We start from the raw sequence: 26,320 nt of genomic DNA, 5'->3' as shown, positions 1-26,320 counted from the left end.
GTCATACAGGTGGGTGAGCCCTGCGAGAGAGAGAAGGCGAGACCAGGCCTTCCCTTGGACCTTGCTCATGGGTGGGGAAACCCCCAGCCCCACCCCATCCACTTTCCTGTGGGCATGAGCGGGTTCCTCTAATGTGGGGTAACTCAGGGGCGGGTGAGTCAAGTCCTAAGTCAACAAGCGCTCTCTTTACTGCCCCTGGAGGTGCACTAAAGGCTCCAGACACTGTCTCCCGAGACAGATGGCAAGCTTCAGCTGTTCCTGAGGGGGAGGTCAGAAACCAGAAGTACTCCCCTCTCTCTGGGGCAGTTGCGGGAGTCAGAATGAGGGCACTGGGGGCCTTGAGCAGGGGGTGGGCCACAGTGGGTCAGGGTGGGCCCAGGGCAGAGCTGGCTCCTGGTTCCACCGTTTCCATGACAACCAGCTGTCAGACACAATGAGACTCTGCAGATGCAGCCCCTCTCATCCCATCTCCCACAAGGGAGGGGGCTTCAGGCAATGTGTGGGAAATGGGTAAGTGTGCCGAAGGGTGGCCAAGGCCTTCCTCTAGAGTCCCCTCACTTCTGGTGGGCCTTTACAGCCTTGGCTTGCTTCCTTCATCACAGCATGTGCCTGGGTGGCCCCAGGCACAAAAGGAAAAACCTTGTGCAGCTCCTCATGGGGGCTCAGTCTCCAGGCTAGAACTGACCTGACCCCTGGGTGGTTTGAGAATAAGTAATGGCATTGGAACATGGCCCTGTAAAAGGAAGCAATGGTCCCCATTTAGCTTGGGGACCACTGATGAGCCTCCACTTCTAGGCCTATGCTCACCTATCGTGTGGACGCTGACAAGGGCTTCAACTTTTCGGTGGGTGACGATGCTTTTGTGTGCCAGAAAAAGAACCACTTCCAGGTGACGGTGTACATCGGCATGCTGGGTGAGCCCAAGTATGTTAAGACGCCGGAAGGCCTCAAGCCGCTCGACTGCTTCTACCTGAAGCTGCATGGAGTGAAGGCAGGTTTGGGGTTCGGCTTGGAAGGGAGAACAGGAGGGCCAGGAAAGCTCTAAGATGCAAGTGATGAAGAAACACCCCACAGCTATAACCAGGGCTGCCCCACCGCGCCACCTCTTCTAGTGCCAGCCACCTAGGTGTGGGGCTCCTTAGACCTCACCTTCTCTCTTAAGCCTTGCTTCCCCCCCACACACACACACCTCAAGTCTTCATCTCCAAGCCAAGACCCATCTTCTGGCCCTCTAACGGACGCCCCAGCTCTCAGAACCAAACCAAACTCCCTGCCACTTGTCCCTCTTCCCTGCTGGTTGGGGCTACTCAAGCCATATATGCAGGGACCCTCCTACCCTCAGCTTTGGAGGCTCTGGGGTAGCCCTTACCTCCTCCTCTGCCTCTCCCTTGGCCTGAGTCACTCTCATCCCATGTCTGAATATCCAATCAGCTTCTACTTTGCCTCCGGTTCCCATGACACATGTGGCTGCAAGACACCCCTTCCTTCCCAAGTGTCTTCCCGCTGCCTTCTAAGCTGCCACAAGGGCCTTAGAAATCCACCCCTGTGTGCGCTGTGTCCCACATTGGCACTCCCGGAGTCCCATCCCAGCATTCTATCCCATTCCTCTTGGCAGACTCCATCCTGATGCCCCTCTGGGAAACCTGCCCTGAGGCCCTTTGTGACTGAGGGGTTCCATAGCACAGCCACTGGAGCCCATGAGCTCCCTGGGGACGAGACAAGGTGTGTCTGATTCTGTCACAGTGTGCTTGGCATGTTGGCATGGCTCAGTCACTGTTTCTGAAGAGATGAGAGGATGTGGGCATATGAGTGCGTGCATGCGTGCGTGCGTGTGTGTGTGCGTGCGTGCGTGCGTGCGTGCGTGCGTGCGTGCGTGCGTGTGTGTGTGTGTGTGTGTGTGTGTGTGCGCGCGCGCCTGCGTGCTGGATGCAGGTGAGAGGAGTGTGGCGGTATGGGTCATAAAACTAACTGGAAAACACGTGGGCATGCATGGAGAAGTTAGGGAGGCAGATGACACGGTGCTGTGTTGCCACCTTGGATGTGGCCATACACTGCCATACAGAAGTAGGGGAAGTAATGAAGTGCGAGCTGACATGAAGCCTAGGTGTATGTCATTGAAATGTCTTGGGAGTGTGGAGTGTGCATGCAGAAGCCCCTGAGTCTGTGAGAAAGTGAGATGGGGGCAGAATTCTGCTGCAGACCAGGGAGAGGGTATGGAGGAGGAAAGACTCGGTGCTGAACCTTGTCCTGAGGTGCCCCGGGCCTATTCCTCTCCAGCTAGAGGCCCTGAACCAGTCTATCAACATTGAACAGTCACAGTCAGATAGAAGCAAGAGGCCCTTCAACCCTGTCACGTGAGTATCCAGCCCCGTGGGCATGGTGCCCGTCCTAGAACTGGCTTAGGAGCTAGAGAGACAGCCCCCTTTTCGGCTCCCTGAGCATTCTGCCATCCTCTACAGGGTCACTCTTCCCCCTGAGCAGGTCACAAAGGTGACCGTGGGGCGGCTCCATTTCAGTGAGACCACTGCCAACAACATGCGAAAGAAGGGCAAGCCCAACCCTGACCAGAGGTGAGCAAGCCCTCCCTTCTGAGGAGCAGGGAGGAAAGGGACCTCCTTGGAACACGCCAGGCGCAGGGGCCACAGAGGCCTGTTTCCTCAAGGGGAACTTGCGGTTCAAACTACTTGGCAGATTTAGGGACTCAGACTCAGAAGGCTGGCTTTTGAGTTCAGAAACAGTTCTGGGGCTCCTACTGGTGGACCAGAGAGGAATTTTGCCCCCTAGTGGGCGCTCATGCTTCTCCTCTGTGTGATACTGTGATAACTCCACCTCCTGGGGGTGTGACGACAGAGTGGGGCTATGTACCCAGGCATCTGGCCCAGGGAGGATGGCTAGCGGCACCCCTGAGTGTTACTGAGTCCCCGGTGTATCCCAGGTATTTCATGCTGGTGGTGGCCCTCCAGGCACATGCACAGAACCAGAACTACACACTGGCAGCCCAGATCTCAGAGCGCATCATTGTGCGGGTGAGAGTCATCTCCCCCCAAGGGCAATACCTCCCCCCCCCCCAGCTGGAAGAAATAGCATCAGGAAAATACCTCGGAATGGGGTCGGGTTGATGTGCATCTCTTGTTGGGCACTGGCAGTGTGGCCTTGGGCGTTGTCACCCTATCTGGGCCTCAGGGCCGCCTTCACTGTAAAACATGAAGGTGGATACCCTAGTATCCTCCTGGGTCCCATAAGTAACTCAATGTTGTCACAATGAATAGAGCTATTGATTGGATGTGGTGGGGCCAGGAGACTTGACGAGGAAGGGTGTTCCTGGGGTTTCCCCTTTTCTCAGGGCCCCAAAGCTCCTCCAACTCCAGGACTGATCTAGATCCAATTTGCCATAGGCCTCTAACCCAGGCCAGTTTGAGAGTGACAGTGACGTCCTGTGGCAACGGGCACAGCTGCCAGACACCGTCTTCCACCATGGCCGTGTGGGCATCAACACAGACCGGCCAGATGAGGCACTGGTTGTGCATGGCAATGTCAAGGTCATGGGATCCCTCATGCACCCTTCAGATTTGCGGGCCAAGGAGCATGTGCAGGAGGTAGGGATGAGTCCACAGGTGAAGGGCAGAGCTGTGGGTGATGAGTAGGACCAGTGGGAAGGACCAGGATGCTAGGGTAGGGGTGGGGAGCCTGACTCTGTACCTCAGTACCAGGGTGTCCCTTCTACACTGCAGCCTCAGGCTGCCATCCGACTGTTCCTGAGGTCTATTCTGGATGGCAGCAGGAGGGGAGGATGGTTCAGCGTCAGCTCTATCCTCTGGCAGGTGGACACCACGGAGCAGTTGAAGAGGATCTCTCGCATGAGGCTAGTGCACTACAGATACAAGCCCGAGTTCGCTGCCAGTGCAGGCATTGAGACCATGGCGCCAGAGACAGGTAGAGATGTGCCTGTGTCCCCAAGCTCTGGCCAGTCTGTCCTGTCTCTTGGAACCTGTTCCCAGAAACCCTGGCAGTGACCTTTGGAGTTCCACACTCTGAAATATTGACCCCTCTGCGACTGAAATATTATGCCTCCCAGGTCTTTGGATCCCTACCCCTGGACTCATCATCCTAAGAGTCGCCTGGCCTGAAATCTTTGTCACACAGCATTCAGAGATTTTTTTCATCCTCTCAGAACCCCACCTTCTTCTCCTAAGATACTGATAGGATCCTACCTACCCCACAAATCTCACATCTCGTGCCTAAGAGCCTCTAGACTGTGAACAATTGTCTGAGGAAGCCCCTGCTCAGGGCTCCTCAAAAGTCAGCTCTCAGGTACTTCCCCAGAAAGCCACGAGCAGCTATGGTGCAGGACCCCAAGCTGTACACTCTTTGCTTGTCCCCAGGTGTCATCGCACAGGAAGTGAAGGAGATCTTGCCTGAGGCTGTGAAAGACACAGGAGATGTCGTCTTTGCCAACGGGAAAACCATAGAGAATTTCCTGGTGGTGAACAAGGTCAGTTGTGGGGAACTAGAGGAAGCTCTGGCACAGAGGGGCAGGCAGGCTGGGGGCACTGGTAGGCAGAGGGAGGAAAGAAGGGCAGAGTCCCTGCCCACCACACAGGAAGAGGGCCAGTGTTCAAGACGGAGGGGGAGTTAACCACTGAAGGCTGTCTGGTACAGTGCAGGATGAGTCCCCCTGAGAGTATACGCCACAACCCCCATCAATTAAAAGAGGGTAACACAATGTGTCACCTAGTTGCCTCAAGGCTTGAAGGTGTGCTTCCATTACACAGGTAACGTATGACACATTTCACCTACCTGAGGGAGTAGGTCCAAGGGCTGGAGCTCTGATCTGAGAGAGGCAAGGTTGTTTAGGTAGACAGTTAGCCTAGGCAGGAGGCAGCAGACATGCTGTGTGAACCAGAGTGTGGCTGGAGCAGAGGCCACCTCCAGGCAGGGATATTTCTAGGGCCCCTGTTGGCTGTGAAGAGTGGGGATTCCGCTCCTGCTCCTATCCAACCCACAACTTGGAGGCTTCTTGGGCCGATGGTGCCCTCAAGGCTGTTGTTGCCCTGGGGCAGGAGAGGATCTTCATGGAGAATGTGGGGGCTGTGAAGGAGTTATGCAAACTGACAGACAACCTGGAGACTCGCATCGATGAGCTGGAGCGCTGGAGCCACAAACTGGCCAAACTGCGGCGCCTTGACAGCCTCAAGTCAACCGGCAGCTCTGGAGCTTTCAGGTGGCGGTACGGGGTGGGGTGGGGTGGGGGGCAGAAGAGACCTCTTCTGGAAAGCATCCTGACCCCTGTCCTCTGTACTGTAGCCATGCAGGGAGCCAGTTTAGTCGGGCAGGCAGTGTCCCCCACAAGAAGAGGCCCCCTAAGGTGGCCAGCAAGGTGAGACTGCAGGGTTGGGGGGCTCATAGGGCCAGGGCTTCCTCATCGCCCTGGCCTCTCCCTTCCAGCACCACTCCAACCTAGACTCTAGCTCTAACCCCTCCTCTCCCCACTCTTGATCGTGTAGCCCTTTTCTGCTTCCTTTCTCTCTGACCATGAAGAATGGGGATAGGGAGATTGGGCAGGGAAGTGGTGTTCCTGAGCCCACCATCTTCTGCTATGTTCTTTCCTCTTGGTCCCCAGTCATCACCAGTGATCCCAGACCAAGCCTGCATCAGCCAGCGTTTCCTGCAGGGAACCATCATTGCCCTGGTGGTGGTCATGGCCTTCAGGTAACTTGTCTCAGGTTCTGGGGAGACTGGCTTAGAGAGCAGAGCTACCTATCCAGTGGGTCAGATGTGCCTGGGTCCAGGCCCTGGAGTTAGGGAGGACTATGGAATGGGGATCGAGCAGCTGAAGTCAGGGAAGGTGGGCTGCCTAGTCTAGGAAGGCCTATGTGCAGATATCACCTGGGAAGACCACAGAGTCTGCCATAGAGAGACAGTGTTGGGTGGTGGCTTGCCTTCAGACAGTGACCCTTTTCTGTGGCTCCCAGCGTGGTGTCCATGTCCACCCTGTATGTGCTGAGCCTGCGCTCTGAAGAGGACCTGGTGGATGCTGATGGGTATGTCCCATGTTGCTAAGCCCTCAGGCCAGACAGGACTAATGGAGGGTGGACTGGGTCAGAGACATCTCTGTCTAATGGCTTATAGCCTACCAGAGCCTGTTGGGGAGGGAGGGGAGGTCTCCTATATAGTGAGTGCTTTCTACAGGCCCTCCCTGGCCTGCTCAGTACTCCTCAAGTAGGCTGTCTGGAAGGCACTTGTAGGAAAAAGAGTGCTGGAGAGGAGGGCCAGAGCAGGGCTCTGTCTGTCACTGTCCCATCCCAGCTCCTGGGGCTACCTCTGACTGTGTCTTTTCTCTCTCCTTCCCTGCCCATCTCCCTCCTGGTCTCTCTGTTGTCTCTTAGCTCTTTTGCCGTGTCCACTTCCTGTCTCCTGGCCCTGCTCCGGCCCCAGCATCCTGGGGGGAGAGAGGCCATGTGCCCATGGTATGTGTCTTACCAAGCACCCCTCCCTCCTCTGGCTCCTGCTTCTACTCCACACTCCCTCTCCACCACCTCCTGCCCACCCCTGCTTCTCTGGGACTCCCAGCCCCCACCCCTGGCTCTCCCAGTGCCTCTGAGCTCAGCCCACCCTTCCTTAGCAGGTCCAGCCAGAGCTTTGGAACCACGCAACTCCGACAGTCCTCTGTGACCACTGGAATGCCAGGCACACAGCCCTCTTTGCTGCTGGGTGTGTGTCTGGAGGGATGAGGGGGGGCAGGTGGCTGGGTATGGGACTTCAGTGTCCTCCAGCTCACACAGCTTCTGGCCTCCTCAGTCACCAGTTCGGCCTCAGGTCGCGCTCTCCGTGTCTTGGACCTGTGCTCTGGCCAGCCCTGCCCCATGGTCTGCTGCTCCACTCCCTCCTCCAGTCCTGTTACAGATCCTAGCCTTGGCCCCACCGTTATCCCTTCTGCAAGCCCCAAGCCCAGCCCCAACCACTCAGGTATGGATGTTTTAGGGGCAGGGCCAGAGTTGGCAGGGGTGTTTGGTATTATCAGCATCCAGAGAAAGGCCCCAGAGAGAAGATGGGAGGGATTCCTGAACTGGAGATTGGGGGATAAGCCCAAGGGAACCAGAAAACACAAAAGGGTTCCCAGAAGCCCGCCACAGAAGGCTAGCGGTTCCCCTTTTCTCAAGGTATCTTTGCTTCTGTCTGTAGGCCCCAGCCAGATGGCCCCGCTGCCAGTCACCAACATCAGAGCCAAATCCTGGGGCATTTCAGCTAATGGCATCGGCTATTCCAAGCACTCCAAGAGCCTGGAACCTCTAGCCAGTCCTGTGGTCCCCTTTCCTGAGGGGCAGAGCAAGACCAAGAACAGCCCCAGCCTCGGTCTCCACAGTCGTGCTCGCAGAGGAGCCCTTCAACCCAGCCCAAGCCCTGCCCAACTCACTCAGACCCAGGGCCAGCTAGGTACTTGCCCCTGTCAACACCTCTTAGCGGCCCGGCCACAGGGCTGCCTGGGCACAGGATTGGCAGTGAGCAGACCCTGGTAATCAGGCAAAAGCCCTTTGTAGGTCATGCCATTTAGTCTTCACAGCATGGATAAGGAGTTACCTCAGTAGATAGCAGTTACTTTGGAAGCATGAAGACCAGAGTTTAATCCCTAGAATGAACCAGGTGTGGTGGCACACACTTGTAATCCCAGTGATAGCAAGATGGAGGCAGGGACAGACAGATCCCTGGACCTCACTGGACAGCTAGCCTTGCCTATTTGATGAAGTTCCAGCTAATGAGAAACCTTATCTCAGACAAATGGAAGAAGGCACTGTTGCCATGGTGAAGATGAGGAACCAGAGACTGAGGTGAAGGGTCATATATATAGCCCATCAGCAGTGAGCATAGAATTCTGTCTTCACTTGGCCAAATTCCAGGTTATGTTTACTTTGTCTCTGTGCCAGGGTGGAGAGGGTGAGGACTAGGATCTTAACCGCAGATCTTTCGTTTTAACTAAGATAGGACTCCTTTTAGCACTGAAGTGCCCTTCGGACTCCCCAAGCCTTAACCAGTGCCTCCACAGAGATGTGGGCTTCCTCACTTTGACCCTGTGACTGTACAGACAGGCAGATGTTCAGAGTGGTGGAGCGACCCTAGGGTGGGGAGCTCAGCTCAGCTCCATGGGTGCTGGACACGTGCACGGCTCTGCCTGAGTGTACAGAGGTGAGGACATCTCAAAGTGATAGGTCCCAGGAGTAGGGAGGAAACTTAGCCTAGGACGACCACGGAGGGAAGCAACTAGAGAAGGCTTCCCTAGAGGAGGTGACATTGAGCCATCTTTGAAAGACATCCGGGGTTTGCCTGAAAAGGAAGCCATCTTGTCTGTACCAAGTGGCTTCACTGGGTATTGTGGATGCTGCTGGAGACCTTGGGTTTGTACCTTAAAGAACTGAACATGTACCAGGTCAAGCAAATGTTCAGAGATCAGGACCATAGCCTCCCACTTCCAGGGTAAAGGACTAGGCGGTAGCAAGCCCGAGATGTTGAGATGAACATACATCCTCAATTCTGCACTGCATGTTATGCCCCAGTAACGGGTTTGCTCAGCGAGGGCCACATGCTGGAGGCAGCCTAGCTCTAGTTGTGTGTGCTGCTCTTCTGCCTTTCCGTGGCTGCCAGGGCGACCACCACTGAGCCCAGGGCTGAGGAGAAGTGTGTGTGATCAGGAGCGGAGGCCCACGAAGAGGTTCCTGTACATTGCTAGTCTGGGAAAGACCTCTACCCACTTCTGAGTATCTTGGTTCTGTGGAGACAGCCCTTAGGCTCATGGGAACTAGCTGTTTCTAGGGCAGCTGGGAGGAGGGTGTGGTGTGATCCTGTTGTGAGGGCCTGGAAAGAATTCTTACTGGCACTGAGGTGTAAGTCCTAGTGTGCTGGCATTTGCATTCCACCTTGTCCCCTTTCTCATCACCCAACAGCCTCTCTTCTTACAGACCCAGTGCCATCCCTGAGCTCCATCCAGCTGCTGGAGAATTCCATGCCTATTACTTCCCAGTATTGTGTGCCAGAGGATGCCTGCAGGTAGGCTGGACTCCCTCCTGTCACTCCTTGAGGGCCTCTGATGCTTAGATCTTGGCTCTTTGGGGAGGAACTTTTCCCACAGGTCCAGGGAGCCCCTTTCCAGGTTCCCAGGGGCTTTTCGGTACAGAAGGCTGAGGAGGCAGGGAGACTGGCAAAGCGGCCTTGCTGAGGTACCACCATCTTTGCCCCTTTAGGCTTGGAAACTTCACCTACCACATCCCTGTGAGCAGCAGCACCCCACTGCACCTCCGCCTGACCCTGCAGATGAAGTGAGTGCTGGTGTGGGGGACCAAGAGGAAGCCTCCAGAGCCTCAGAAATGTCAAAGTGTTCCCTGTATTTCTTACCTGGAGGGCCCAGGCTGCCTGAGGAAGGGCTGCAGAGAGACACTGCTGCTTGGGGTTAAGTTGCTATAAGACCTTGCCTCGCTGGAACTACATGGGATGGTGGGAGGGGTTTTGTCCATTCCAAGCCCTGGACTATTCTATGTGGTTCTCAGGTTTTGTGAAGCTATGGCTTGTCTTAGGTAGGGCTGGGCTGTGTGGGAGACGGGGGAGCTACAGCTACTCAGATGGGAAGCCTATTCCATTAACCTATCTATTCCCCAGTTCCTCCACCCCTGTATCTGTGGTATTGTGCAGCCTGACGTCAAAGGAGGAGCCCTGTGAGGAGGGGGGCTTTTTGCAGAGCCTCCACCCCCATCAGGACACCCAGGTAGGTGCAGGTGGGAAGCTGTAGGCTGGCTAGGTCTCAGACCTTCCTCTTCTCTGGATAGTGGTCACCAAATGATGGAAAGCACACATCCAGCTGGGCTCCCGTGTCTGGGGGAGGGGGCCATGCATGTCAGTCTTCATTCACCATTCTCTGTTGGGCATCTCCATCTCCTGTGACAGTGGCCAGGGGAGGGGAGTTCATGGGGACTTATCTGGGATGAGCACATAGTGCCCACTGCAGGCAGAGCTGAGTCCCCCACCCCTACTTCCTGGGAGGCAAGTGTGGAGTCCACAGCCCTCATACCGAGGGCTGACTGACAGATGATGTTACAAGAGCCCTGGGCTTAGGGTGGAAGGCTGCCCTGAGGTCCTATTGCTCACTTGTGTTTATTCTACAAGTATTTGTTAAGGCCTCTCCTGTCTCCTTCCCTGTACTTCCAAGAACCTGTTCTCCAGGGAGGAGAGGAGGCATGCATAAAATACCTTGAGCTGAGGAGGGAGTAGGAAGCTCCATGGCTTTATAGAGAGGGACACTTAAGAATAGAAGGACAACCAATGAGTCACTTTTAGCAGTGGGGCTCTGACCTAAACCCACACAACAGAGGCCAAGTCAAAGCCTCAGGTAAGACAGGTAAGCTGTTCGTGGCTGGCCCCTGTGCAGACCTGGGGTTGAACCCAGTTCTGCCATATGTGCATCTTAAAGGAGGCAGGTGAGTGTTTCCTGTCTGTGAGGTGCAGATGGTAGCAGCAGCATTACACTCATCGCACTGCAGTTGTGGGCAGGGTTAATGAGACACCCGCACAAGCCTAGCCACAAGACACGGGAGGCCAGGGCTAGGGAAGGCAGTCTGCGGAGGAATGTGCTCACCCTGGACTGTGATGGCCATGGTGAGAAGAATGCTGGTTAGGACTAAGGCTGCCCCAAACTTTCTCTCCCTTCTCTCTCTAGGGCACCTCTCATCGGTGGCCAGTAACCATCCTGTCCTTCCGTGAATTCACATACCACTTCCGGGTGGCATTGCTGGTGAGCACATAGGCCAACCTGCCCCCGCCCCCGACCCCAGGCAGAGGGGGCTTGGGAGAATAAGGGCCTTTGCAAAGCATGGTAGGGCCTGGGGCAACTACCGTACCCATCCTCACATCCCCTCTACATAGGGTCAGGCCAGCTGCAGTTCAGAGGCCATCGCCCAGCCAGCCACAGACTACTACTTCCACTTCTACCGCCTGTGTGCCTGAGCCGCCTCGAGGCAATGCCACAGCCGGGGTCGCGTCCCGCGCCCTCAACACTGGATGCAAATGTGTTACACTGGAGCCTGCTGCAGGCCAGCTCTCTGCTCTTCACTGCCTCCCCTTGACCGAGGAGACTGGAAATCTTCACACTGGAGCTGCTGGGCAAGCTGGTCAACCTCAAACAGCATACCGGAGGCCAGAGTGACCAGCACCCTGAGCCTTCCCTCCTGGCCACCTCCTTGGGGCAGCATAGAACAAATTCATAGCTGTCTAGATATGGTTGCCGGAAGGCTGGGTGCAGGGGTCCTGTAGGCAAGGGAAAGCTATGGTCCTGACTTGTCCACTCCCAATTCTTCTTCTGAGCTTTGGTGGAGAGAAGACCCATGGGGGTTGGATGCAGACCTGTAACACCTAGCTGGACCACATGAGTCCATGGAAAGCTAATAACGCTCGCCTTTTATGCTGTTCCCAGGAGGGACAGCTTGTTGGTAGACTTTCTGGGGTTTGACTGTTACACTAGACCTGGATTTCTAAGCTTTAATGTGGTTGGTTCAGGAGAGTTCTCCCTAGGAGCGCTTAGCACCTAAGAATTCCCAAGGCAGTCAGGGCCAGCCCTGGATGGCTGGAGAAGCTGATCTTAACGTCTTAAGTCTACTGGTACCTGATGGAACCACCTTCACAGGCCTGAACCAGTGGGGCTGATAGGCGAGGTAAGCCTTGGACACTGAGCCTGGAAGTTTCCCAAGCTCATGATGGAGTTGGTGACATGATTATTTTGAGCAGAGGAGCAGGAATCCCTGCAAGCAGTAGGCCGGTTTCCGTTGGAAGGTGGATGCAGATAACTTTTATTAATGATGTAATTACTAAAATGCACTTAAACCAGGGCAGCAAGGAATAGGAAGAAGCAAGAAAGCTGAGTGGGCCTCAATTGGAGGGACATTAGTAGACAAGAAGATTCTGGTTCCCCAGATCAAAGTTCCCCTCTCCTGGCTTGGATCCCTGCTCAGTGGGCCCCATCTTTGCCTCTTTTACCTCCAGGAGAGGAGTAGTGGGTTTGGGTTAGAAGATTTTACTTAAGTGACAGCTCCAGTATTTCTTAGTGGCACCTACAGCATTCTGAGGTCACAGCAGACTCCTGGAAGGAGTGCTGCAATCATTTAGTCATATGTCATGAGTTCAGCTGTGGGAAAGGGGATTGCTCATACCTCATGGTATTCTGACCCTTTGGACAGCAGGCCTTGCCTTTTCTAACTTCCCATTCTCAGCTCTAAATGGGAAGCCTTTGTAGAGGGGAGCTGAGTCCAGGAAGCCTATCAACTGTGGGTTTGCCATGGATTTCAAAGCACTTACCCTCAGGATAGAGGACAGCAGGGATACCCTGCCCCCAAGCTTTCTCCCCAGCTTGGCTCCACTCCTTCATTCTGCCATAGGAATCATGGCCCCCTACATCAGGCCATGCCTGCCTTAAACCACTCTGTTCTGCCCTCCCTCAGGGTAGCCCTTCCCACAGTGCCTTACTTTGACTGCCCAGCCCCACTGCTTTTAGTAGCATGCTGCAGCTCCCTCACCAGAGGAAGTGTTCTCGGACTGTGGCCCCAGTCCTTACCTGGAAAGTGACCCTCCATTACCCCGGGAGTCCATCTGGACACAGCAAGCCTAGACCCATTGACAGCTGCCTGTTTGCATGCCTGGGGAGGGTTCCTCAGTGTGAGTTGGGGCCAAATTTGGGCTCCAAGCTGCTTGAGGGGGTCAACCTTGGACCAAAGTCGCCTTAAGCCCCAAGTATAAAAGGGCATAGGGGAAGGTAAAAGGGCCACAGGTTGGAAGCTGACAGCCTGTCTGGCCTTCCTTTCCTCTCTCCCTTCTGGTGTGTTCCTATAGCCACTGGGCTAATCTCCCCCTTGCTTTAAGCTGTACATAGGCCCCCCAGCACAGACCCCTGCCCATGATATACCCCTTAGAGGCCTATGTGTTCATAGAGCGTCTCCCATCCCGCTCATCTTTCCCTTAACTGCTCATCTTTCCCGAGCTCTGACTCCTATTTATCACATACTCACTCTGACTCTGAGGAAGGCAGAGGGAAGCCACTGGGCCTACTTGCTTCCTGTCCCCAAAACTGTCCTTTTCTTCTGAAGTAAATATACATATATAAATAAATGTATAAATACTGCTTTGTATCTGAACTTGCTTCCTAGTGTCTTGAGATTCTTCAGGTGGGAGGGAAGTCACTTCAGGCCAAGCTAGCTAGAATCTAGTTTCTGACAGGCCTAGAATATCCTGACCTACACACCAGAGGGCCAGAAGGCCACTCTGTATCTTCATGTCCCTCATTTGAGGGTTTAAGGATTGGGTTGGACACACACACTTCCAGCAAATCTTCTCCATGAAGCCACCATTGTCCATCTAGGGAATAGGTTGAGCCTAGAGGACCACAGCCCAAAGAAGGGTGGCTGAGTTCAGAAAGACTGGCCCAGGGTAAAAGCAACTGCTGGGCCCTGGAGAAGTTTGTTTGAAAACAACACAGGAGCAGGCCTGGACCCTTCCTATCCACAGGTGGGCCTCGAAGCAATGGCAAGATGACACAGCTACACAGCCCTTGCAAATCCCCAGCTTCAGGTGCTGGTGAAAGCAGCTAAGAAGTAGGGAAGGCAGGACTTTAACAGTCAAGAGACCCCAGTAATCCACTCCACCCCGCCACCAAAGAACAGGCATGAGGCAGGTCTGTCGCACATCTGCCTTTATTGTAAACAGCAGGTGGGACACTTGTAGCAATGGTAAAAAATTAATTTACAAAAGCAGGGACTTGGTGAAGCTGCCTGGTGGGTACCTGGAAGAAGAAAGCGAATTAAGAACGAGACCAGTGACACTCTTTTGCACTCCCTTCCCGTAGCCCTGATCTCCTTGGGCAAGGGCTGTGTAGGAGTCCACAGAACAATCCACTGAAGATGGGTCACTAGAACTGATCTTCAGTAACCTGATTGGTGCTAATCCGTTTTAATTCCCAGATCCTTTCCAAGTCATTAGTATGACTTGAAAGAATGCAGATGTAAAAACACAGGTAGCCCTCACTCACACCCCTACCTAGTACACCCCAGAGCTTGAATGAGGCCTTGAGTAACGTAGAGAACTCAGAACTAACACACCAAGTCACACCTGGCTCAAATCCCTATGAGGGGTGAGGAGAGGGTCCTGATATACTCCAGGTTTCTGTCCCCATGGACCAGGAAGAGAGAGGACCCACTGATAGGGCTTTACAGGGGTTCTGCAGGCATGTGCATCTTGTTACAGCTCTTACCCTTGGGAAATCATACATAGATGCCAACCCAGAGCAGGAGGAAGAGGACTCCAAAGCCCATGAAGAGTGAGGCCACCAAGGAGATGAGGAGCTCTTTGTAAATATCGCGTGTGTACTTGGTGGAGGTGACCTCGTAACTAGAAAGACTGTCAAGGAGAAGCAATGAGAGCTGGGCGGTAGTGGCACACGCCTTTACTCCTAACACTTGAGAAGCAGAGGCAAGCAGATCTCTCTGAGTTCAAGTCCAGCCTGGTCTACAGAGATAGTTCTAGAGCAGCCAGGGACACACCAAGAAATCCTGTCTCAAAAGACAAACAAACAAAAAAGCTGTCTAGGATTACTCAATATGGGGAAACATAGGCTAAGGGCTTCCTGGGAGGCTTGTCTGGCTTGGTGAAGATGAAGGGGCCCAAGAGATAACACAGGCTCTGATGCTCCAAACCATACCTCTAACACCCACGAGGAAAAGACGCCCACAGTAGTTAGGCCAATTACCTGTAATCACATCTCACTCATGGTACAGCTAAGACTAGGGTCCAGACTTTATGACACTTGAGCACACCCCTGCTGGGTGTAGTGGTGCATGCCTGTAATCCCAGCACAAGGCAGAGGCAGAGAGGCAGAGGCAGGTGGACCTCTGTGAGTTTCAGGTCAGCCTCGTCTGCACAGTGAGACCCTAAATACCAATAAACCACCTTTTGAACCTTAGTTCAGTCTGGAGCAAACTGAGCTAACAAAGCTGGAAAACAAGGTCATGGCCTGCCCTTGGGTATCAAATGCCTTTTCCTATACTCACCTTGTCTCAACCCCACCTCAAAGGGAAAAAGTAGCAGGGTACAGTTACCCAGTATGGTTCCCCCCTCAGTTCTTAGGCCACTAATTCTGGTTCCGACTGTTCAGTGAAAGGATACACGAAGAACCAGGCGGTGAAGAACATGCCGATGGCTAGAAGTACCACAGTCAGGTGTGGGAAGACAGCCGGGTTGACCGGGCTGGTGTACCGACTCATGGCCTCGAGCTCCTAGGGAAGAAAGGAGACCAATTATAGTTTCAATCTGGGGAGACCGTGGAGCAGCCATGTACTATTGAGACTGTTAGAGACACATTTCAGCCTGGGAAATGCAGAATTCCTTCAAGTAATTCTTTCTGGGAACAGAAATTACAAAAATTTTGTGTGTGTTTGTGTCTCTGTGTATGTGTATGCATTTTTAAATTTTATACATTTATCTACTCTGCCTATGTGGGTGCGGGTACCATTGAGTGCATGGGGAGGTCAGAAGACAATTTACAATAGTTGGTTTTCTCCTTACACCTTGTGGATCTCAGGGACTGACCTCAAGTTACCAGGCTTGACAGCAGTTGTGTTTACCTGCTGAATCATTTTTCAGGTTAACCAAATCACCCTATCCACTTTCTTCTTAAATTTGTGAGGAAGTTAAAGGACAATTTTCTGAGAGTCACCTTCTGCTGTGTTTGAGGCAAGGTCGCTCTCTCTCTCTCTCTTTTTTTTTTTTTTTTTTTTTTTTTTTGGTTACTGTGACAAGCACTCCAGGTTAGTTGGCTCCCAGGCTTCTGAGCAATTCTGGTACCATTTTCCATCTTGCTGTATGAGTTCAGGGATTACTACATCTGGCTTTTAAAAATAATGTGGGTTCTAGAGTCCAAACTCGGGTTTTTGGCTTGCACACAAAACCCTTTTAACCACTGAACCATCTCCCCAGCCTCACAGTCACATCTTAAAGTAAGGATGTGGCAGGCTTTGTAGTAGAGCATTTGCATAGCATGAATGAAGTCTTGGGTGTGATCCCCAGCACTGGAAAAAAACAAAAAACAAAACAAAACAAAAAAACCAAAAACAAAACAAAAAAAAGCATGGAGACCGCAGCTTTTCTTTTGGTGAGATAAGAAGAGCAGCTGAGTCAGAGGCTCAGGCATAGGAAGGGATAGAGATAAATGGTTCTTAGGATTTTCTAGCCAGTGATCACTAAGACATCCATGGATCTGTCTGGAGGGAAAAAAAAAAAACAAAAAACACACATACATAAAGAAAAAGCTTGTCCACAATTTCCACTTCCTTTTGGACCTGTGTCCAGATGCTAAACCATTAATTTGTACAAGAAGCTGAAGCCTAGACTAATATGCAGATCTCAAGTTCTATTTCAAGATCACTAGGAGGGAACCACAGGGATCTCCTGGCAGAAGACAACTGTGATAATTCTGGCTTTACTGAATCACTGGAGTTTGAGTTAAGTAGTTATAACAAGTACTGGTTTCACAGTTCTGATGCAGGATTGGAGAAAGATGATAAATACTGACACATCTAGTTTACTGCCTGACATGGAGTAACTGCTCAATAGGTATTTGTTTCCTTCCTAAGTTGTAGAGAAGATTATGAGGTAATGCCTGTGAAAGCACTATAAACGTAAAGTTCTGTACAAATGTTAACTTCCATTGTCACTTGCCAGCCAATGTCTCTAAAGTCCAGAACATAACAACTCCAGAGAAGTAAACTGAACCCATTGTTCTAAGAGACACAGGAATTCAACTCGGTAAACAATTATGTCGTACCCCGCCCCCATAAAAGCCAAAGACAATTGCTGCCATTTATGGAGCCTCCAATTGCAGGCCCAGTGTTTGACAACAAGAATACAAAGATGAATAGACATCATCCCAGAACTAAGATGCACGTCAGATGGTGGTCACTAGGAGGCGTGGCAGATAACAGAGAAATCCATGAAACGTGGCAAGAGTGTATAGAGACTGTAAGAGCCCAGAAGATGTCTATGAGTGCCTATGAGAGTTCCAAGTGTTGCACCAGGTGAGGACATGTACCCTAGGGCCTTGCGGGATGAATTCGGATAGCGATAACTGATCATAGGAAAGAGAAATAAAAGCGCGAAGGTATTCAAAGTGCACCCGTGCCCCTCAGCCTTATGACCAACAATATCATAAGCCCATTGTGATGGAAACCTCAGTCTGAGAAATCCATGGCAAGGGGCTTGCTTTCCTGGTTCCCCAACTAAACAATGGGCTCCAGAAGCGACCCATCCTCGGGACACGGAATGCTGAGGACTCCCAAGAACGTGGCGTGGACCTGGCACCCAGGAGTCCTGGCCCACAGCCCTGTCCGCAAACTCCCACCATCTCACCATTTTGCCCAGCACAGGATAAACCACCGGTCCACCACCGGAAGAACACGTCGGCAAGAGCAAGCGCGTAGTGCAACAGGAAAAGGATGTGGTCCCTCGCGCGTGGCATTGTGGGACTTGTAGTCCCACGGTTTCAGGTGTAACGGTAACTGAGACTCTAAAGACCTATTGTGAATGGCATGGGGTCGGAATGTGGGAGAGGGTAGGGCAGGGTCTCTTTTTTAATTCGTTTTTCCCGGAAATAAGATACACTATAAAAGCTGTGGTCTGAAGTGGCAGGGACTGCACTACATTTCCCAGGAGGCTGTTCGCGGAGGACAGATCACGTGACCAGAGCGCGGGCTTTGGAAGGCGAAGAAGCTGGAAACGACTTGGGCTCAACAACAGAAGAGCAGGATCTAGACTGTTCTGAGGAACTCCGCGGAAGCCGGCCACTGCTAGCTGCCGAGGCCTCGTGCAGTCCAGGTAGGGTGAGACTTCGCGGAAGCGGCTTTGAAAACGACTAGTATCGCGGGAGCAGCACCAGGCGGCCCCGGCCTCGCGGTGCTCGGATCCTCTCTCTTCACAGGTAGGAAGAAGGTGATAACCTTCCCCCGAGGACTACGGCTCTATACTAGAAACACTAGGAACGATTTGTTCAGTCCCATTTCCTGCCTGAATCTGCGGGGTATTGCGAGAGGGAGACGGCTAACAGGGTATTGGTAGGTTTGCGGAGAGTTTGTTAGCAATTCAGCGACTCCGAAGGAGAACTTCAGCTCCCCCCCCCCGGAGACACCAGAGCCTTCAAGGGCTCTTGTGAGGAGGCTCTTAGGAAATGGGTCCAAGGTCTGCTGTCAGCAAGATACACTGCTTTCTTTCTTTTCTTTTTTTCTTTTCTTTTTTTTTTTTTTTTTTTTTTTTTTTTTTTGTGTTGTCAAGAGACACTGTGCTGCTTATTACTATTTTTATTTGGCCAGGAAGGTTTCTTCTTTATAACTTTATGGTCATTGGTGTTTTGCCTGCATGTTTGTCTGTGTGAGGGTGTCAGGAACCCTGGGACTGGAGTTACAGACAGGTATGAGCTGCCATGCAGTGCAGAGAATTGAACCCGGGTCCTCTTGGAAGAACAGCCCAGTTCTCTTAACCTCTGAGCCATTTCTCGAGCCTCCTAAAACACTGTGCTTTCTGATGATTCTGGCTGAGAGAGGTGTTGGAAAAGCCCTAAGGACAGTTCTGAATGAAGGGAAGTCTGAAAGATTCCTAAGAACTATGGGGCCCAGTTAAAATGTTGATTGATTAGTTATCTCAGGGCAGGGGGCTTTTATCCTCCGTGCAGCCATTTCATTTAAGGCTTTGCTATCTGGAACATCCTGTGGAGGCGGGACTGAGATGGCATTAGGACAGAACAGGTTATCCTCTGTGACACAATGGGTACTGTCTTGTACTCATTCTAGCAGAGCAGTGAGGCATGAGCCAGAGGACTGAATGGGGAACATGGGCACGGCATCTGGTGATGCGTGCTTTCCACCTGGTGTGACGGTCGGCCACTTAGTTCTGCAAGGCAGAAATGATTCTTTTATAATTCATACCACAGAATAAGTGACTTAATCGTGTTTCACAGAGCTGAAGGTGTGGCTCAATGTAGAGCACTTGCTAGCACTAGAATGTGTGAGGCCCTAGGTCAGCCCCTGTTGTTAAACAGGGCTTTTTATTTGACTTCAGCCTTGCTAGGCAAAGCTGCTGTACCAGTGAGCTTCAATTCTCAGCCCTAGGGCTGGACTTTTGCTGTTTGTATTCATAGGAGAACCACAGTACAGACCAGGAAGACGTGAGAAAGGATGGCAGGAACAACACACAGATGAGCAAAAGAGAGAGGCAGGGCTTTTCCTTAGGCTTCTGTACTGTACAGGGAGATTATGGTGCCATTTATACTGAGTTGTTTGGACTCGGGAGGGGGAGTATAAGTGTTGCTTAGGCTTCAGAGAAGATACCATGGAGTAAGATTGGGAACAGTTAGAAGAATTGATAGGATGTCCTTCCTTCCTTCCTTCCTTCCTTCCTTCCTTCCTTCCTTCCTTCTTTCCTTCCTTCCTGTTTTTCGAGACAGGGTTTCTCTGTATACCAGCCCTGGCTGACCTGGAACTCACTCTGTAGACCAGGCTGGCCTCAAACGCAGAAATCTACCTCCGGAGCACTGGTACTAAAGTGTGCAGTTCCACCGCCTTGCCTGATAGGGTTTTCTTATTGTGTGAAAACAATATCATTGGGAAAGCAAGATGGTGCTAGTAAATTATGTATTAGAAGATTCTTTGATTATACATTTAACACATTAAAATATGACTGATACATGCAGATCTCCCCCAGACAGGGTTTCTCTATGTGTACTCGTGGCTGTCCTAAAACTAGCTTTGTAGACTAGGCTGACCTGTAGACTGATGGTCAACACATGCAGATATTTTTGCTTAATGGATTCTGACACATGTAGTTATCTTTGCTTAAGATGGATTCTCTTTCCAACTTATGTTTTTGTTTGTTTTTTGAGACATGGTCTCACTATAACTCTGGCTGGCCTGGGACTTGCTATATAGACTAGGGCTGGCCTTGAACTCAGATCCACTTGTCTCTGCCTTCTAAGTGCTGGGATTAAAAAGGTAAGTGACAATGCCCAGCAGTGGTGGTACACACCTTTAATACTGCCCCTTGGGAGGCAGAGGCAGACATATCTCAGTAAGTTTGAGGCCAGCCTGATCTACAGAGCGCGTTCTAGGGCAGCCAGGGTGGTTACACAGAGAAATCCTGTCTCAAAACAAACCAAAACAAAAAAATCTTTAAAAGCCAGCCATAGTGGTGCATGTCTTTAATCCCAGCACTTGGGAAGCAGAGTCAAGCAGATCTGAGTTATAGGCCAACCTGGTCTATAGAGCTTGGTCCAGGACTTCTGAGGCTATACAAAGAAACCCTGTCTCAATACCCTCCCCGCCAGCAAAGGCATGTAGCTGGAGTGTCTTTCCAGCCTGGTCCCAAAGCTGATTAGCCCCAAATAAATACACAAATACTTAATTTATATGCCATTTGGTTGATGGTTAGGGTCCTCACTGGCTAGCTCTCTTAGTCATTAGCCCATTTCTATTAAATCTATGTATTGCCACAAGGCTGTGGCTTTCCTCTAATCTGGCATGTTACTCCTTTGCCCCCTCTCAGCCTTCCTTTCCCCAGCCTTCTCCTGGTCTGGTAGCCCCACCCATTTTTCTGCTTCTACTGGCCAATTAGTGTTTTATTCATCAACCAATAAGAGAAACATGTACAGAAGAACAGCTCCATCAAAGGCATGTGCCATCATTCATGAATTAGTCCTCACCACTTTTTTTTTCTTTAAAGTCCACTTAAATAAAAATACTAGGGGAAGGAACATTCTATTTTAGTTGGAAGGGACAAAAGTTGTGAGGGTAATTTTGGAAACACTGCCCTAGGAACAATTTGATGGAAGTCTTGAACCACAGAATTACAGTATTGGGCTGAGTGATTCCAGATTGCCAGCCCTTAATTCAGGACCTGTGATAGGGGTCTGAGGTCCATGTTTCAGACTTGGAAGAAGTACAAAGAGGAGGACTTAAAACTTCTCCAGCATCCTGCTAAAAAACAAACTCTTAGGTGCTGAGGGAGATGCTGAAGGGGGGAGGGATAGCGGCGTGTGAGATGTCTCCTGGTCCTCGTTCAGAAGTATATCCTTTGGGGCTGCAACATCAGATATCTGTAGAGAAGCGATAAGTCAGACATAGTCGTGTTTGTGTAGCTGGTTTTTACATGCTCTTGGGGACTCACTTCTGCCTTTATGATCTCAGGGTCCTTCAAGCTAAGCCAAGCAGTCTTGTTTGCTGTGATCCTTGATGCCGTTGAAAGTTGAAGTCATTCTTTGTGTGACACATTGTGCCGTTGTGTTATTTAAAGCCCTTAAGTTATTGAAGAACATCCAGGATCTCATTCCCCAAGGCACCCGGATCAGCTCCCGGTACTTGGGAGGCCTGCCTGTTAATTGGGTGCACTGTGGATGTTTGAGAATGAAGCATGTTGTTCACCTTTGCATCATCTTCTTCTCTGCCAACTTGGAGTCCTGTTGTTTTCACATTAAATTTGATCCAGCATGAAATTAAACTGGTGAATGCTGCCATTTACAGCCTTTGTTCCTTTTGCCCTCCATGGTCTACCACTTACTTGTCTTTCTTTGTTTTAGCCATCGCTTCTGTGTTACCATGGGAATTCAAGGCCTTGCCAAACTAATTGCCGATGTGGCTCCCAGTGCCATCCGGGAGAACGACATCAAGAGCTACTTCGGTCGCAAGGTGGCTATTGATGCCTCCATGAGCATCTACCAGTTCTTGATTGCCGTTCGTCAGGGTGGGGATGTGCTGCAGAATGAGGAGGGGGAGACCACCAGCCACCTGATGGGCATGTTCTACCGTACCATCCGCATGATGGAGAATGGCATCAAGCCTGTATATGTCTTTGATGGCAAACCACCACAGCTGAAGTCAGGTGAGCTGGCCAAACGCAGTGAGAGACGAGCTGAAGCCGAGAAGCAGCTGCAGCAGGCTCAGGAGGCTGGGGTAGAGGAGGAAGTGGAAAAGTTCACAAAGCGGCTGGTGAAGGTTACCAAGCAACACAATGATGAGTGCAAACACCTGCTGAGTCTCATGGGCATCCCATACCTTGATGCACCCAGTGAGGCAGAGGCCAGCTGCGCTGCCCTTGTGAAGGCCGGCAAAGTTTATGCTGCAGCCACCGAGGACATGGACTGCCTCACTTTTGGCAGCCCTGTACTAATGCGACATCTGACAGCCAGTGAGGCCAAGAAGCTGCCCATCCAAGAGTTCCACCTGAGCCGAGTCCTGCAGGAGCTGGGTTTGAACCAGGAGCAGTTTGTAGATCTGTGCATCCTGCTGGGTAGTGACTACTGTGAGAGTATCCGGGGCATTGGGCCCAAGCGGGCTGTGGACCTCATCCAGAAGCATAAGAGCATCGAGGAAATCGTGCGGCGGCTGGATCCCAACAAGTACCCTGTTCCAGAAAACTGGCTCCACAAGGAAGCCCAGCAGCTCTTCTTGGAGCCTGAGGTGCTCGACCCAGAGTCTGTGGAGTTGAAGTGGAGCGAGCCCAATGAAGAAGAATTGGTCAAATTCATGTGTGGTGAAAAGCAGTTTTCTGAGGAGCGAATTCGCAGTGGGGTCAAGAGGCTGAGTAAGAGCCGCCAGGGCAGCACCCAGGGCCGCCTAGATGATTTCTTCAAGGTGACTGGCTCACTCTCCTCGGCTAAGCGCAAGGAGCCAGAACCCAAGGGGCCTGCTAAGAAGAAAGCGAAGACTGGGGGAGCTGGGAAGTTCAGAAGGGGCAAATAAACATGTCCTCCCCCTCCATTGTCCCCTGACTCCAGGGTGTCTGCTTTGCACCTCAGCTAAAACACTCCTCTTCTGGGAGTCTGCTGCTTCCCAGAACTGCTCTCAGAGCCTTGCCTTTCTTACTTGGCAGGAAGGCCACAGCTTTGCTTTTCCTCATTTTTAGCTCAGGAATGATGTCAGACTCAAACCACTCCTCAGGCAGGTTAATGGACACTGCATCCATTGTTCTGTGAAACTGAAAGCAACACTTTTTAAAGGAAGAAGGAGATAAGGATGGTTTGGGGTGGGAGTGTGGGGAGATAATTTCCTGGCTGGCCAGCTGGTGGATGGGAGATGACTGTAGACCTTGACTGCTCTTTCCGCAGCCCAGGCTTTGCTGATGGAAGAGCTGCAAAGAGAAGGGGCGAGAGCAGAGAGGAGTCTGGCTGACAAGGCTGATTCCTGACTAGCTGTGTCTGTGGGCAGAAACCTGAACTTGCTATCTGGTGAGTCTGCAGGAACTTTTCAGGGCAGTGAAAAAGCAGTGTTTTAGGTTTTGAATTGTAGTTTTGTTTTTGTTCCATTTTCCTCTCCAGTGCTGGGAATTGAACCCACAGCAAGGCAAGCAAGCATACCTCTGACCTGTAGCCCCAAGAGACACTGTCCCAATGGCCTTTTTGAGGCAATCAATTGAATTGAGGTTTTGGGAGAAGAAGCTGTTGTTCATGTGCTATTTCTGTTTTAAAAGATGTGAAGAGGGGGAAAAATCAATAAAATTATTACAAAAGTAATGAATGTGGTGTTCTTTGAGGACATTTGAAAACACCCTTAGTGCTTCTAGTTCCTGTAAAATATAATGATCTCCTTTTGCCACTAAAATTAGATGACAGGCTGGGATTGCCCTGGTAACAAGTGGTTTGTTTAAGTGGACAGTAGGTGGCGCCATACACCATGTTTTGTGGCCACAGCAGTTATGGTTGGCACCAGCCTTTTTTACTTCAGGAGTTTGAATGACTGGACAGGATTTCACTCATTCCACCTAGTCTGTGAGGTAAAGGAGTCACTTTGAACAGTCTTGTAATTTAGATAAACTTTCTCATAACATCCAGGCATTTTGTTTTGTCACTTGATGAACAGATGTCATTAAGAAACCTTGCTCTTACTGAGATTTCAGGTTCTCAAGATGAATGTTATCAAGTTTGAGGGTACTGGTGCATTAGGATTCTCTAGAGGAACCAAGTAAATAGAATGAGTTTTATATATATTGAAAGGGGTTCATTAGAGGGGCTTACAGGCTGTGGTCCAGCTAGTCTAACAATGGGTGTCTGGTAAAAAGGCCAAGAATTCAGTAGTTGAGTCCTTAAGGGCTGTTTCAGCTGGTCTTCAGTCTACCTGAAGATCTGAAAAGAAGCAGGTTCAAGGAAAGGATACCTTAGGGGAGAGTGAGGGTTCACAGGCAAGAAGCGAAAACTTCCCTCCACATCCTTTTGTGTGGCTGCTGATAGAAGGCATGACCCAGATATAGGGTGGGTCTTCCTACCTCATATCCTCCACACAGGTGGGCTCAGCTGCTTGGGCTTTAGTTGATTCCAAATGTGGTCAAGTTGACAACCAAGGTCAGCCATTACAACTGGTAAAGCTTAGTGGGGAGCTAGCCTGTAGTTCTGATCTTACAATTCTGAAATAGCATACAACTTTCCATTGAAAATGTCTCCACAGATTGAGAAGATAAATACTATTGGTTTTCAAGTCCTTAAATTTTAATTTTACGATATATTGGGAGCAGGTATGTGTGTGTGTGTGTGTAGTATGTGTGGAAGTCAAAGGACAGATTTCAGGGATCTCCACTGTAGGTTATGAAGTTGTTAGGGCTTTTACCTGCTGGCCTTTGCACAATGGTTTTCAGTGTCCTCCCTAGCCCCGTCCCGCCCTACCCCCACACTATAGTCTCTGCACGCGTGGGCATACACATACTGGCTTTCACTCTAGCCCTGGCTGGCCTGAAACTGGTAGACCAGGTAAGCATTGGATTTATAATATTCTTTAAATGAAGTCTTGGGTGAATGTAGACACTATAAATTGTATCCTGAGGGCAGAGTAGAATGACTTTGCCAGATTAAAGCAAGCTGTACTTATTTGAGTTCTTTTTTTTCTGATTCCATAATTTGATTCTGGATCTGCAGTGGCAGTGAGCTAAGTAAGTGCCAAGACTATTTACTGCCTCAGCACAGTGGCTTTTAGGGGCTTGCATCCTGTGGTCAGCAAGCAAGTAGAGTTCTAGCTTCTTTTAAATCTAATCTGCTTAGCCTTCTTTAAGTTTTCTAGTTTGTGCTTGCACCTGTGAATGCCCTGATGCTTTCACTCAGGAGTGCTGTTTAAGCACAGTCAAGAGTTAAGAGGCATTGCTCTGCAGTCTGAGGCAGCATTGGCAAAGGGACAAGCAAACAGGACTTCTAGGCATAACCATTCCAGAATCAGAAATAGGCTTAAAGGGAGAAAATGATGCAAAATGGAAAGTTGAAGGACCAGAGTGGAGACATCAAATGGTGACATCCATGAGCTCTGGCAGGAATACATCAGCAGTACAGCATCTCCACAGATGGATATCATGGGAGGAACCTGGCTTTGTCAGATCATCCTTGTTGCACGGCCAGTTACAGTCCTGTCCCATTTGTACTGGCAGTGATGTGTGTTCCAAAGGGAGCTGTTAGAGGTAAGGTCTTTTACTGTACGAGAAGTCACCAGTTTGCCTAAAGGTTGGCCAGCAAGCTCCAGAGGTCCCCCTTCCTATGCTGGGTAATAGATCTCCACATGGCTTTTACATGGGTCCTGAGAATCTGAACTTCAGTCCTCATTCTTGCACAGAAAATGCTTTACCCTCTGAGCCAGCTGCACTGCCCTGCCCTGCCCTGCCCTACCCTGCATCAGGGAATCTGGTACACATGTGCAGACATGCAGCATGGATTTGAAATGAATAACATTCTTTGGTCCAAATTAATTTTTATTTTTTAGTCTCATTGGTGGTGATGGCATTGGCACACAGATAAACGCCCTTGGCCAGGAAGTAGAAAGATGAAGGAAATAAAGATAAACATGGAAGCTGGAGTTAACAAGCTCCATTCAAATGTTCTGCCACTGTCTGTGTGAGCAGAGATGAGTCTTCCTGACTTTATTTTCTTATAGTGGAATTGAGATACCTCATTTTACCACTGTAACATTCTCAGTCTTGTCACTCGACAACCCCTGCGACTGTGCCAACGCCACAGTGAAGGCTGAGGAGGGAAGGCCACAGTGTTAGGTGCTCTAAGACCTGGTCTTGGTACGACTGAGCTCGCTGGTAATCTGCCCAGACCCTTACCCCAGGGAGCAGGCATGGGGAGGAACAGCACCAAATAAAGGTAGCACTTTTCCATTCTGATTCCCCAGCCTGTTTCAAACAGGGTTTCTAGAAGGGCCAATCAGACTTGAGCTCTTCTGCAACCTGCCTTTCCTAGACATTGTCCTGGGAAACTTAAGGAACTCTGCCTGTCACCACACTGTACTCC

General features: G+C 50.9%; 3 protein-coding genes across 4 annotated transcripts in view; 2 read left to right on the top strand and 1 right to left on the bottom strand.

Annotated features, from left to right (window-relative positions):
• Window positions 1-13,163, top strand: part of Myrf (myelin regulatory factor) — a 31,436-nt gene extending 18,273 nt beyond the window's left edge. The window contains exons 8-27 of the mRNA XM_051193929.1: window positions 796-991; window positions 2,278-2,354; window positions 2,460-2,570; window positions 2,936-3,026; window positions 3,396-3,596; window positions 3,822-3,933; window positions 4,383-4,492; window positions 5,061-5,221; window positions 5,305-5,377; window positions 5,621-5,709; window positions 5,973-6,041; window positions 6,387-6,467; window positions 6,626-6,711; window positions 6,799-6,966; window positions 7,183-7,434; window positions 8,952-9,039; window positions 9,234-9,308; window positions 9,646-9,751; window positions 10,700-10,774; window positions 10,906-13,163. Of these exons, the coding sequence (XP_051049886.1) occupies window positions 796-991; window positions 2,278-2,354; window positions 2,460-2,570; window positions 2,936-3,026; window positions 3,396-3,596; window positions 3,822-3,933; window positions 4,383-4,492; window positions 5,061-5,221; window positions 5,305-5,377; window positions 5,621-5,709; window positions 5,973-6,041; window positions 6,387-6,467; window positions 6,626-6,711; window positions 6,799-6,966; window positions 7,183-7,434; window positions 8,952-9,039; window positions 9,234-9,308; window positions 9,646-9,751; window positions 10,700-10,774; window positions 10,906-10,986 (2,302 nt within the window). The 3' untranslated portion in view covers window positions 10,987-13,163. The remainder of the gene's footprint in view (window positions 1-795; window positions 992-2,277; window positions 2,355-2,459; window positions 2,571-2,935; window positions 3,027-3,395; window positions 3,597-3,821; window positions 3,934-4,382; window positions 4,493-5,060; window positions 5,222-5,304; window positions 5,378-5,620; window positions 5,710-5,972; window positions 6,042-6,386; window positions 6,468-6,625; window positions 6,712-6,798; window positions 6,967-7,182; window positions 7,435-8,951; window positions 9,040-9,233; window positions 9,309-9,645; window positions 9,752-10,699; window positions 10,775-10,905) is intronic.
• A 539-nt stretch (window positions 13,164-13,702) lies between these two features.
• Window positions 13,703-17,559, bottom strand: Tmem258 (transmembrane protein 258). The gene is given in 5 exon segments (XM_051193927.1): window positions 13,703-13,807; window positions 14,276-14,412; window positions 15,187-15,296; window positions 17,425-17,451; window positions 17,453-17,559. Coding segments are annotated over 4 exon segments (345 nt in total). The 5' UTR covers window positions 17,534-17,559; the 3' UTR covers window positions 13,703-13,807; window positions 14,276-14,285.
• A 308-nt stretch (window positions 17,560-17,867) lies between these two features.
• Window positions 17,868-23,530, top strand: Fen1 (flap structure-specific endonuclease 1). 2 transcript variants are annotated; one of them, XM_051193925.1, is made up of 2 exons: window positions 17,868-17,889; window positions 21,635-23,530. In XM_051193925.1, the coding sequence occupies exon 2, from the start codon at window positions 21,654-21,656 to the stop codon at window positions 22,794-22,796; it is 1,143 nt and encodes a 380-aa protein (XP_051049882.1). In that variant the 5' UTR covers window positions 17,868-17,889; window positions 21,635-21,653; the 3' UTR covers window positions 22,797-23,530. The 2 variants fall into 2 exon arrangements, with proteins under 2 accessions (XP_051049882.1, XP_051049883.1); XM_051193926.1 differs by lacking the exon at window positions 17,868-17,889 and adding an exon at window positions 17,929-17,992.
• The last annotated feature ends 2,790 nt before the right edge of the window (window positions 23,531-26,320 follow it).

The sequence above is a fragment of the Phodopus roborovskii genome, unplaced genomic scaffold (genome assembly GCF_943737965.1).
Source record: "Phodopus roborovskii unplaced genomic scaffold, PHOROB, whole genome shotgun sequence".
In the NCBI taxonomy this organism is placed as follows: domain Eukaryota; kingdom Metazoa; phylum Chordata; class Mammalia; order Rodentia; family Cricetidae; genus Phodopus; species Phodopus roborovskii.
This window is presented reverse-complemented; position numbering and strand designations above follow the sequence as displayed.